At 49.6% G+C, this 13,489-nt stretch overlaps 1 protein-coding gene across 9 annotated transcripts in view; it reads right to left on the reverse strand.

Annotated features, from left to right (window-relative positions):
• The window catches only part of LOC125732318 (rho GTPase-activating protein 21-like), a 60,292-nt gene that overhangs the window by 22,098 nt on the left and 24,705 nt on the right, over positions 1-13,489 (reverse strand). For 4 of the 9 annotated variants that reach the window (XM_049005955.1, XM_049005948.1, XM_049005947.1 and 1 more), the window contains exons 1-6: positions 10,831-11,194; positions 8,742-8,918; positions 7,367-7,388; positions 1,292-1,384; positions 902-980; positions 108-162 (exon numbers count right to left, since the gene is read on the reverse strand). In XM_049005955.1, coding sequence (XP_048861912.1) covers positions 108-162; positions 902-980; positions 1,292-1,384; positions 7,367-7,388; positions 8,742-8,918; positions 10,831-11,052 — 648 coding nt within the window. In that variant the 5' untranslated portion in view covers positions 11,053-11,194. Of the gene's footprint in view, positions 1-107; positions 163-901; positions 981-1,291; positions 1,385-7,366; positions 7,389-8,741; positions 8,919-9,412; positions 9,430-10,830; positions 11,195-13,489 lie in introns of those variants that run through there. The other 5 variants (XM_049005950.1, XM_049005951.1, XM_049005949.1 and 2 more) reach the window with 2 other exon arrangements.

Here is a 13,489-nt window from a genome sequence, read left to right on the forward strand (position 1 = left end):
TGCTACGTCACACACAGGCTGGATCCTCCCCAACAAGAGGAACTTGTGGAGACTCTCACAGGGTTTAAAAGTCGTGAGAGAGCTGAGAGTAAATGAGCTTTACTTACCAACTGCAATATGTCTTCATCTTTGGGCATTACACAGAGTTCCAGAGAGGCGTCACTAAAACCGGAAAACACCACAGTTAAAGGCTCAAGCCATCTACAGACAAGCCCGGCCCCTGCCGTGCCCCCCTCCCTACCACGCACCCACCTGCTCATGTGAGGGAACCTCATAGCATGACCTCCTGGAGGTCAAAAGAGCTCTGAAATACCAACCATGAGTAATAACTGGGATCATAACTTACAGGAAAGCAGGAATGACAGAGGGGGAGATAAAGAGCATGAATGGTAAACAAAGTTTTCACATAGGAATTAGAATCAAAAGCTGTCAACAGCTGGATGAGCCCCAAAGAGCTCAGCCTCTGCACTCCCTGCAGACTGAGATCCCAGCACTGTACTTCATTTCTGAAAACAAGCCCATTAAAATACGAAAGTTCCTCTTCATTTTATACTAGTCATTAAGGCTGGCATCTGCCCGAGCTACCATCTCACAGCACCAGAGTTTCCTGAGAAGCCAAGAGAATCCAGGAAGGACAAGCTGCGCCCCTGGCCGCTCCATCCAACAGATTGATTATTTTGGTCGGTGCAGGTGCATGTGCATTACACTGGATGCTAACAGACTCGCAAACCGGTTAACACACAAAAACAGGCAAATCATAAAAAAACTGATATAAAACCCGGCTAGGTACCACACCGGGGTTTAAATGCAACTGCTTAAGCACTCCGTTACACGTGGCAGTCCCCTAAAAAAGGGGGACCTTCAGTCAGCACACACAGCCGCAGGTAGGAGGGCGTCTCACCTGTTCTGGATGAGGGCAATCACCTGCGAGTAGGTCTTCCCGATGATGCTCTCGCCATTCACCTTGACGATGCGGTCCCCTACAGGAGGGTAGGGGCAGGCGTTAAATACCGCAGATTGAAGCCGTTTCCCTGCTGATCTGCATGCTGCACTGTGGTATGAGCCACAATTCAGACAGTCGTTCAGATCGGGGCAGAGGAGGGGGTGATACCGATCTCCCCCGCCCCGGAAACACAGAATGGAGAGGAAAACAGTGAGAATCTTCCGCCCCAAAGCAGATTGTTGCATCTTTCATGATGGACACGTAGTATTCAATTAAATCAAAGGCTGTTCACAGCTGACCAAGGCAGTGGCACCCAACCTGCCCCCCCCCCCCCCCCCGAGCCAATACCTGTGCAGAGTCCAGCTCCATGGGCAGGACCTCCCTCCTTCACCTGCTTGACAAAGATGGTGTCCATGGGTTCCAGCCTGCTCCGCTGTCTCCCTGGCAACGAGAGCGGCACCACGGCAGTTTAATAGCGAGTTCGATCATCTGGACTCTGTAGCAGAGCTTCACTCTCCTGAGCCGCTGCGGCTCCGTTGGCCCTCACAATGCTCCCACAGCTCATTTCAGGCTGACTTCAGGAAGGCACAGCCCAGGGAAAGCCCCTTCTCAAGTCACATCCCAGAAACAGAGGCGCTCCCAGACTTCTCGCTAAGCTCATGGAAAAACACTTCACTCTCCCGCACTCCATAAGTATGAAGAAGTAGGTAAGAGATGAATGAATGAGCTTCACCCTGGACGACTCATTGCTCACCTACCATGTCAAGCATGTGTCCATGAGCAATGGAATGCAGCAGTGTGTGGGTGTGTGCGAGCATGAGCCTCTGTTCCTGTGAGAGCCCCGCTGACTCATCTGAGAAGCTTCACTCTGGAGGCACGTTCCCGAGCTCTCAGGTTCGTCAACGAGGGGGCGGAGAGACTCACTGGGTACTTAAGGGACTAGAACTTACCTTTGCATTTTATTTATTTAGAAAATGATTTTAACTAAAGAAAGGTACATTAAAAATTCAGGAGTCACACTGCTGACACTGGGATTCGAACCTACAACCTTCTGAGCATAGGGCAAGCATCCTAACCCCTTGAACCACACACCGTCCCCTAACTAAAATTTAACTGGTTCAAGTCCCAAGTGTCCATTGTGCCTGACTATATACGGGGACACGGAGACCCCCACCCAAAAAACGGTGGGACATGCCTCTGTAAGGGAAACTAGGCTAACCAGACAACGGAAAGGCCAAGACTGAAAAACATGTGGTTTCGCTACAGCACAGGTCTGCAAGCCACTCAGCCTGAATCGCTCCACTCACACAGCAGGTGGCACAAATGATATTAACAATACAGAAGAAGAAGAGCTCGTTAGCTACTGTGCGACAAGAGAAATCTGAAGGCGAATGGTGGGTGGAAGCCTCTCGGGAGCGAGAGAGCGAGCACAGGTGCCACACATGTCCTGAATCCCACCATTAGGCTCTGCGTTTAACGGGACAGAGTGTCAGCTTAGTGAGGCTAGCATGTCGCCCCCCCCCCCCCGCCCCCGCCCCCAGAGGCACACATTCCTTCACAGCTTTGCTGAATAGGAGAAAGCGAGGGGTTTGCTAACGCTGCTAACCACACCAGGAACTGCGAAAAATTCCAAGTGTGCGTGCAAGTCCCTAAAGTCTCCAACAAATACCTAAAAACACGTAATTAAAAAAAATTATTACACACTGGTCGGCTGTTACATCTCTGACATGGCTGCCGAGGTAACACACAGGCATTATCTACTACCGCTAAACTTCCATCTCACCAGGAGCCAGGCGGCTGGGAGAGAGAAGCAGGACCTTCTGTGTGCCGAGGGATTTCAGCACAGCGTGTGCACACACAGTCACATGTGCCACACGCACCCGTGACATTATGCAACAGCGCCTCACTCAAAGGTGAGCTGATACTTCACTGCCCCAGGTGGTGGACACTGGCTATTACACCACACTTCAATACCAACTCTCTCTTAAGACATTAGCTCCTAGGTCAGAACTACGCATTTGCGCCTAGGCAGTCCAAGAATTAATCTCACTTTGCGCCTGATTAACGAAAGTCTATGGCGGGGGGGGGGGGGGACACATTCTGTGGCTATTAATGATTAAAATTAAGGTTAATTCAAAGGTCTACTGTTAAATTAGATTAACAAGACTGAGAAAAATACAGGATTTAGTGGGGGGAAAATGTTATTTGATCGTTAGTTTTCAGTTTAATAAATCATACCTGCATTGCCTCCAGAAATCAATACAGCACCATCTCAGATTCTAGCAAACATACTAACCAATAAGAGAGTGAATTTGAGGTAATGAAATAGCTCTGTGGGCATTCAGGGCACATGCTGGCTACAATAACAAACTCATCACATCACTCCTTTTCAGCCCTTTCCTACCTTTAGCTCAGCTCCACCTTATCGTTGCGTAGGGTCACGCAGTACCTACAACCGCCAAAAGATGGCAGCAATGCACAACACAACACACATCTAAAATGATCGACTTGTTGAAACTGACGTACAACTAGCAAACTGCGTCCGGTTTTTAAGCTTCAGAGTATGCAACAGCTCAGCATCAGGCTTAATCACTGAATTCAAGGATTTCATTCAGACCCATCGTCACAGGTGTATAAAAGCCCCGAGCCATGCAGTCAGCTTTAAAACACGTGGTTCTGAAGAGCTCAGTGAATTCAAGTGAAACTTCTTCTCTGCTAGACACTCCACTGTCAACTGTAAGTGGTATTACTGCAAAGTGGGAGCATTTAGAAACAAAGGTTCAAAGTGTGTAAAAGTCACCAGCACTAGGTTAACTCAATAACTGTAGAGTTTCAAAGTTCCTCTGGCATTAACTACAGCATAAAAAGCTGCACTGAGAGCTTCACGGAATGGGCTTCCATGGCCGAGCGGCTGCATGCAAGGCTCACATCACCAAGCGCAATGCCAAGCGTCAGATGGGGTGGTGTAAAGTGCCACTGGACTCTGGAGCAGTGGAAACGTGTTCTGCAGAGTGACGAATCACGCTTCTCTGGCAGTCTGATGAATAAGTCTGGGTTTGGCAGATACCAGGAGAACGTTACCTGCCTGACTGCATTGTGCCAACTGTACAGTTTGGTGGAGGAGGGATAATGGTTTGGGGTTGTTTTTCAGGGGTTGGGTTCGGCCCCTTAGTTCCAGTGAAGGGAACTCAATGCTGGAGCATACCAAGGCACTTTGGAAAATTCTATGCTTCCGATTTTGTGGGAGTTTGGTGTGGAAGAACTTGACCGGCCTGTACTGAACCCTGACCTCAACCCCAAACACTTTTAGGATGAACTTGATTGGAGATTGTGAGCCAGGCCTTCACATCATTGCTTTCCTGGATGAATGACCAAAAGTTCCGATAAGACACAATCCATAAACTTGTGGACAGCCTTCCCAGAAGAGTGGCAGCTGTTATAGCTGCAAACGGGGGACAAACTTCATACTGATGCCTATGGATTTAGGATGGGACGTCATAAAAGCTCCTGTAGGAGTAATGGCCAGGTGCCCCAATACTTTTCTCCATATAGTGTATATAACACAATTCATCAAATTATAAAAACATGAATTGAACTTCCTCAAAATATGAAGACTGGAAAATGTTTAAATGACATTAAGTCCAGTTTTATGGCTCTCCCAGATTTTTGTGAAATGTAATTACAAGATTACAAGCCTCCTGCTGCAAGAAGCCACACCACAAGAAACCAGTTGCAAATCACAGCACGAACTCCGGCCCTGGTTTAGTACCCAAAGCAAAGGGGATTCAAACTGGAATCTTTAACCTTGCAGGTAATCTCCATCTGCATGTGGCCCATAAGAAATCACTCTAGGAGAGGCTTCCAAGCATCCATGAGGAGGGACAATGGTCACTGCAACTAATCTAGACCTGCCGGAACAAACTATGCTGCTGTTCACACTATTGTCCACTAGAGGGCAGCCAAGAGACCTTTCGCAAGTTGGGCCCCCATGGATAAACATCCTGTACACCCATAGCTGGCGCAGCCCCTTGCGGCTGATGAACACTGTGCCTTTTATCTCCATTGATATGGGCACATGCCTGAGGCTCTCATCTGACCGTGTAAGACGTCTCCCTCTCAGAACAAGGGCAAACGGATACATACTCTGGGAGAGATTTAAAGGAGGGGGGGAGAGGGATGCGGGAAACCCCAACTATTTCTGAATATTTCGAGGAAACAGACGGCACTCTATTCCCCGCTTTTCGCAGATGTTCTGCCAACGTGAAACACCCTCGGAGGGCAGTCAGGCTGAGGACCAGCAATGGCACCACGGCAGCCAGCGACTCGGAAGGGCAGAAGGGGGGGGCCGAGGCTGCAGATCACAGAGGAGCGAGTTCCCTAACTAGTCCAGCTGTGGTGGGTCTCCCCAGCTACTGTCAGGGTACCAACAGGTGACGGCTCGCTAATGGCATGAACAACCAACCATCGAGATCGCTCCGTCATTGCGTTCAGGCGCTGGACAGGGCTGTAAATGAACCCTATTGAATGAGAGTACCAGGATGTACTGCTCCAAACATCCGCAGGGTAGCCACTAAAGAAGAGTCACTGAAATGCTATATTTCTGAAGCAGCTGAGGAATAAGGTACCAAAAAAATAAATCATCTGTAATAGAAACTCGTTACCCGAAATGCCATTTAACTTCGCTATTTAGCATTTGCCCCAGCTGACTGCCTTCAGCTAGGCTATGCTAAACACATTTAGCATTCAGCAGTCAATCCGGTTTGCGTCTTAGCACGGCTAGGCTACTTAAACAGACAAGCTCTCCCATAGTCCTGGTCTTGGCGCAGCCCCTGTCCGCCAACGAGGCTAGGCAATTTGTGTGGGCCGGGGCGTGTGTGTTGTTTTGCCTTCGATAATGTTATTCCACAGGGCTGGCTCGGGCCGTGGCCCACGCATTTTATGAGCCGGCCTGTTACGCAAGAGGCCGCATTCCTTAGCATTTCTCTCTTTTCACTCCAGCCAGCTCCACTGCAAGTGCTACGAAATGGACATTATTATCTCCGCCCTACGCAAGGCCAGACTGGCCTTAGTGACATACGCGAGAGGTCCTGGCACGAAACCCGAGGCCACATCGGACAGGTACCTTAACCAATACGCTCTCCACTGCCTGAAACTCCACTTCCCCTCAAATCGACTCCCTGCTGCTTCTGAGACGAGCGGAAATTAACCAGGGCCAATCCAGCACCCTCACAAAGACACGGCGTTGACCGGCGACATTCGGCAGCGAGATGCCGCGTGCCGGGTAAGAGTTCGCGGGGACCATCGGGAACAGGATGTTCCCATGGCTGCCTGGTGGAACGAGGCCACCAGTGTCCGTGTGACTTCACCCGTGGCCAAGCTGGCACCAAACGCTCAGTACATCCGCCAGTGCCTACCAACTACCACCCCCGTCCTGGCCTGGGGGGGTAGCGCCCGTTCCTAGTGAATCACATGAGCCCAAGACCAGCCTGTGAAATACAAGACCAAATTACAGGCATACCAGTGTTTCAAAAGTTTATCCGGTATGTCATTATTAAACGATAATGAATGACTGAATGAATGACTGAATGACTGAATGAATGACTGAATGAATGACTGAACACCTCCACAGCATCTCAGGTCACTAGTCCTCTAAAAATGCACAAAGCATGCCAGCTACCAATGACTAGGGAATATTTCTGCATTTTATTTGCAGATCAAGCCTCCTCCAGGAGGCTTGAACAAAATAAATAAATGCATGGGAGCCCCGGTTTGAAAAGCACCACCCTTTGGGCCGAATCACACCCAGCTCTGCGAGTGAAGGGGGCTCTGTGTCATCCCCAGGGGTCTGCCAGGGAATTTCTGCTGCCTTTGTGACCACTTCCTCCGCTGCTGAACAAAACCTCGAATCTGCAAATCTCCAGCAGGGAATTCCACTTAAGATGAAAACAAATATTTGAACAGATGTGGATTTTTTTTTTTGCCCATTTTTAACCCAAAGCTTAACTGTCGAAGTACAACAGACTTTTCTGCCTCCATTCCACCCCCCATCCCCCACCCCCACCGTGGGAGAGAAGGGGAGAAACAGTGTCAACTACAGTAAAACCTGTAAACAGCGAAGATGCCTGGTGCAAAATGCCTGGCACATCAATATCATGACTACTCAGTGGCACCTGAATAGTTTCAGCCTCCTTATTACCGTGACGAATCACCGTGACGAGTCGGTGATAAGTTCCGGGGAACGGTGTGGCTCCGGTTCTTAATATCGGTGAGTCCCAGTTCTTCTTGTTATCGGTGAAGCCCATCACTCACAAACCCTGCGAGTCAATCCTCGCAGCTACACGATCGAAAGCGGACTGGCAGGCATCCACATGACAGGGGCTACAGACAGTGTGACAGGGACATCGGCCATGAGGAAATCCTTACCTCTGCCACCGTTGTCTTCATCCTGGGAGGGGAAAAGAGGAGAACAGCGAGTATGTTACTTCTGACCACTGCTTGCCTGAGATATTTAGCCAGTAATGCCTTCCCAACTCAAGAACGGGGATATGGAGATGTTCACAGAAACGAGTGAAAACTCAGGGGATCATCTGGCAGCATCAGACCTCCAAGAGACATGGAGTTAAGGCTGGGACTGCAACAAACGGCGAGAGAAACATCTAATCGGGCTTGATGCTTCCTCAGAGAGACATCGAGGAAGCAAACTACTGGGAAACCAGAAAGATTAGCCTGTCTGCTAGCTGCCTTCAGTATCGCAGGATGGAATTTTTGCACAGGGACCCAGTAAAGAGCACCACGGCACACGGCTGGACCGGAGCACTTCATACTGGCAACCATTTTTGCAACCCCCTATAGCTGAACGTAGCAAACAAAATCACTGCATACTCAGTGAACACAGTGGCTGACAGATCAATAGATAATTAAATACCCCGTCACCCAACGAAAGTAAAACACTTCGAAGTGTTTCTGCTGCATGACTCCATGTGCGGTGAGGGTCTCCGGGTAACCATTCAATTTCTGTGAGCGGTTCTGCCAGCCTGCAGTGCATTGCGGGCATTTGCATGGACGCCTGTTCCTTTATTCTAGCAGATCAGGCATGTTGGCAGTCCTGCGCTTTGTCATCTTTCTCTTCCTCACCGAGTCACAGTGGCAGACTCCCAGATGAAGGTGGCCATAACACCCAAGCTGATTGTGTCAAGTTTGACACGCCAGCTTTCAGATCAATGGGTGAGCTGCAGAGGGGGCAGAGTCAGGAATCACACAGCACATCTCAAGGCAAGACGCCTCGTCTGCTGTCCTGAGCACCCTGGGTACGCTGTTTATCAGCCGAAAACCAGCTTCTTTCTTACTTGCTGTATGTGCTAAAGGCGCTAAAATTGTCATAGAAAGGCCACATGCCTGTCACTGCTTTGGCTACGGGCAGCTTTTCTGAGAGTGTCGCAAACCTCAGCTCAACACTGCTAGCATAGAGACACATGAGAGAGAGGGAGGAGGAGGAGAGAGAGGGAGAGGAAGAAAGACTAGACAGAGGAAGAGAGAGAGAGAAACGATGGCAATAAAGTGTGAGCGCGAGAGATTTTAGACGTGCTGTTAGCTGGAACTGACAACAGGCTGCAAAATCCCTTCCTGAAAGCACATCCTGTCACCATGACAACACTGGCGGGAAAGCAATGGGGATCAGTGCTGAAAGCACAGCGGTGTCACCCATCAGCCATGACGGCTGCTTGGTGCGAACAGCGGGCCTGTCAAGAAGCTGCTGCCCTCTGCCGTTTGTGTGTGTGTGTCGGGGGAGGGGACTCACCTTGAGGGAGAGGTGCACGGCAGACTCGGGGGGGTAGACTATGAAATGCCGCAGAGTGAAGCCGAAACCCTGAGACGTGCGGCGCAGCCGCAGCGTCTTCGGACCTGGCCAAGAGAAGGGCTCCTCCTCACAGGGCGATGGCTCTTCGCTCTGCTCCGGTGCGTCCTTCCGTTTGGCCTGCAGGGGGCGACATAGAGCATAACTGAAGATTGTATGCTTACCACTGAACTTTAATTCTGATTTTACTCACTTCCAGTATACAACCACTGCAAATACTCCAGAGGTCATCAGTGTCATTCTGTCATCACTGGCATGACAGCGTTTTACATCCGTGGGTAGAACTCTGGCCTCACACCTCCAGGGCTGGGGGTTTCTTTCCCACCTGTGCTGGTGTACATGGCCCAAGTTTCCCTCAGTGCATGACTGTGCGCACCCCCTAATACATTGTGCTTCAAGCTTCCTGGGAAGCGTTCCAGGCTCACTTGGGAAGCTATTACACAAGATGGATGGATAATTTAAAATTCACAATACGGGCTGGAGCTGAACATAGCTGCTAATTCACCAAAAGTCGAGCCTTGCACTATAATCGCATTTTTGTTAAAGCGAAACAGCCTGCACGCACGAACTCAGGATTATTTGCATCTCACCCACGACACGTGCTATCAGCTTACCCGTTGCAGCGTTTGTCTTTTGACGAAAATCCCGATCAGCAGGCACGGCCTGATCTGACGGGCCTCAATGCAGACAATGCAGCCGTTCTACCACGGTGCAAACCTCACCCACAACACCGCAAGAACTCGACAAGGCGGGAATTTTAGTGCCACAGGGACCACGGAGGCTTACTGAAACCAGTCACACCCCCAGGCCCCCTCAAAACCAGCCCCTCACCCTGTATTAATCCAAAGTAAAGGCCTTGTCTCTCCCCCCCCTCCATTTCGCAGCAGCCAGAGAGCCCTCCGGAGAGTGGGCTGGGATCGCGAACCGAGAATGATCTCATCTTTCTGACCTGGGATTCCAGCAACCCAAACTTAGGCCCGTTACCAAGGAGGAAACAGTGAGTCAAACAGCTGGAGTAGAGGGCCGTTCTGCAGAGGGGGGGGTCATCAGAGCAGACCTCTGCTATCTGCGCTTGTGTCCTACGCGCTCTCTATTTTCTGATATTTAATAACGTTACTCAACAATGCTACTCAATAAAAATATCCCCCATTCGTCATGGCTTACTGAACCTGCTCTGCTTCTATATTTAACATCTATAAAGTGTGAAAAATCCGCTTTAGTTGAGAAAACACGCAGTTCGTTTTGGTGCAGAGATTCTCCACTGATCGCCACCTCTCACACATTTCTGTTCCTCACAGTGTGACAGACCGTTAACATGCTTATCGGAGCAGCTGGTTGGTGCGTGAGCCTGGGACCTGTGACCAACAGAAGTGTGTCATGTTCATTTGTCGTCTGTGTCACAGGCTCGCATCATGATTGCTGGCGGCACCTATTTGAAACATCAGGGGCGAGTTTCTCGGCTGATGTATGCGACTCAGAGGGGGGTGCAGCAAGGCTGCAGAGGGTCTGCAGAGGGTCTGCAGACATTCCAGCCTCCTCCCCCACCATGAAGGAAGCTGACCTCCATCAGACATCCAGTTGACCGAAAAGCAACCAAAATAAACACAGATCGCCAGGCTCTATGTATCGGTACTAATGAATGCTAAAGTTTTTCAAACAAGTTTGTTGTAAAGGTGAACCCCCACATGCCCGCAACAGCTGAAGTACCTTCTAAATATTGAGAATGTGGGGAATGCCGTCTTCCTCCATCAGAAAAGCCAGTGCTCTCCATTTTGGGATTTCTAGAGCAGTGTGAAACTACACAAGCCTACTGCAGAGGGAAGCTCACTCAAATCCACTTTCCACATGGCCAGACAGTGCAGAAAAAGACCACGATCTCCTTTAACTTTTCTCTGTTTTTAACAGTGTGGTTCAACTTTGTACTGCAGCACTCAAAACAGGCATTACCAACTAGGATATAACACAGTACTACATGCCATGCAGAATTCCAGGAATAATGTTCCTCATTCTCATGAACGGCCCAAAATCTTACCCCAGTTCCATCACAGTTTCCATCCGAAGCCTGTTCTTGTCTACCTTGAACAACTCCGCTGAGATGCTTCCATTCCAACCCCAGGGTGGCCCAATTCGGCTGGCGAGCCCAGCAGGATTCAGATAACCAACCCTCAGGTCCTGCTGACCGGGCCCACGGGCTGTCCTCCACGTGGGGGGTGTGATCAGCCTCGGCCAGGGATACAATCCTTTGGGCCAGCATAGCCCTTCTCCAGGAGAGCCGGGGGAGAGCCAGCGGAGGGCTGGTTTCTCTACTCCTGCCTCTCGTGCTCGGCCAGCATGAAGTGCGCTCTCTGCCGACTCCCACAGTGACACGCTCGTGCTCGAAGACGACTTATCACTTTACACTGCATGAGTGCTACAGTCCAGCGACCACGTGTGCACAGAGACAACTACGTGCAAACACATCTGGACAGACTTCGGAGGGGGGGGGGGGGGGGGGGGGATGACTAACGCTATGGCCCATCTGGGCTCCACAACTCTCCCGCTTGCTTGCTCGCCGTTCCCAGACCGGAACAGCAGCTGTCGCTGATAGATCAGTTATGACCTCTCGGGCCGCCTGCCACACCCACAGCCCGCCCCGTTCCCTTTCGATGTGGGATTAAGTCCAGGAGAAATTCCTTGTGTCGCACATTCTAGCAGCTGAAGGACAAAGACGGCACAGACTTGCTATCTGGGATTGGGAGGTCCGGAAATAGTCCGGGTTTGAAATAGATCGGGAAAAGCCAAATGGAGCTAATTTTGTTCCTGTTTTACCCCACAGATTCTCTTGGCTATTTCGGGGTGGTTTCACCTCTTTTGCATCCCCCTGGCCCGCCTTCCCTGGCTGTTACATAAGAGACACGCCAGCAATGCATGGTCCCTCAATAGCTGACGGTAAACAGAAATCCACCAGGATTGGTGCAGCTTTAAGAGCAGTTGGCAAGGGATAGAATGTGCTCAAAGAGCACAGGCCCCCTTAGCAGAGGGGTCGAGTAACGGGGAACGGGACCCAGACATCCTGAATGCAGGAATGTGGCTTCAGATGAAACATCCCCTGACTACTGTGGATAAAGGACATAGTCCATGAGAGGTTCCCGTCCACTACTCAGCAGTCCATGGTGAGCCCGACATGGAAGGTCTTTCCAATCTCATCTGTGGAGAATGGAGAACTCCCCAGAGTCACGGTTTCCCTGCAGTGCCACGGTTTCCCTGCAGTGCCAAAGGTGCCAGTAGGTTCCAAGAAGCAGCCGAACCCCAGGCATCAAGATTCAGGAAGCAGGCCGTCCATTTACGGTAATCCCACCCAGAATTAAGGATCTTTACAAACCCATGTCTTTCATCTTTCTGTGAGGCTAATGAAACAGTCTCTGGCTGTAATCTTGGATACTAAAACCTTTCCCAGTGCACTGCTGTGCTAGTGCGGATCAATTATCCACCAGCCTGCAGCTTAGATAGAACCACTAGCATCTCCAAACCATGGGTCCTTGCTGTTAATAGTACAGCCCCCAAACAATCCACTCTCCAGATCTTAGACTGTATATATGATCAAATCTAGACCTTTCTAGGATTGTGCTGCTTCTCTTCTCAACACAATACATCTGCATGCAGTGATCCAACATGTGGCCTCCAGCCTAGGGAACTGCCTTCAAAACAACAAAATACCGTCACAAATTCAAACAGACTGCCTCATTCTGGGCCCAAGTGTAAGCATCAAGAGGAACTGGGGTTAGGGCTTTGCGACATGATGATATATATCGGATGACGAAATAAGAATGTCTGTCGCTTCATATTATGCTGTACTGTTTATTTCATGGTCTAGCAAAATACACTGTTTACGGGGACACATGGGATGTGTCGCTTGTATGGAAGTTTTTATTGGACTTTATTATTTGTAACCCACAGAAGAAAATCGACAAATATGCACAGCTGTGGCCAAAAGCTTGGAGAATGACACAAATATTGGTTTTCACAAAGTTTGCTGCTTTAGTGTTTGCAGATTTTTGTTCCTGTGGCAAATTGAAGTATAATTACAAGCATTTCATACGTGTCAAAGGCTGTTATTGACAATTACATTAAGTTTATGCAGAGTTATATTTGCAGTGTTATCCCTTCTTTTCCAAGACCTCTGCAATTCACCCTGGCTGCTGTCAATTAACTTCTGGGCCAAATCCTGACTGATGGCAGCCCATTCTAACATAATCAATGCTTGGAGTTTGTCAGAATTTGTGGATTTTTGTTTGTCCAACCACCTCTTGAAGACTGACCATAAGTTCTCAATGGGATTAAGGTCTGAGGTTGATGTTTTGTTCTCCGAGCCACTTAGTCATCACTTTTGCCTTATAGCACAGTGCTCCTTCTTGCTGGAAAAAGGCATTATTTATCACCAAACTGTTCTTGGGTGGTTGGGAGAAGTTGCTCTCGGAGGATGTTTTGGTGCCATTCTTTATTCATGGCTGTGTTCATAGGCAAAATTGTGAGTGGGTCCAGTCCTTTGGCTGAGAAGTAACCCACACATGAATGGTCTCAGGATGCTTTACTGTTGGCATGACACAGGACTGATGGTAGCGCTACCTTTTCTTCTCCGGACAATCATTTTTCCAGATGTCCCAAACAATCAGACAGGGGATTCATCAGAGAAAATGACTTTACCCCAGTCC

This window comes from Brienomyrus brachyistius, chromosome 1 (genome assembly GCF_023856365.1).
Source record: "Brienomyrus brachyistius isolate T26 chromosome 1, BBRACH_0.4, whole genome shotgun sequence".
Taxonomy (NCBI): Eukaryota; Metazoa; Chordata; class Actinopteri; order Osteoglossiformes; family Mormyridae; genus Brienomyrus; species Brienomyrus brachyistius.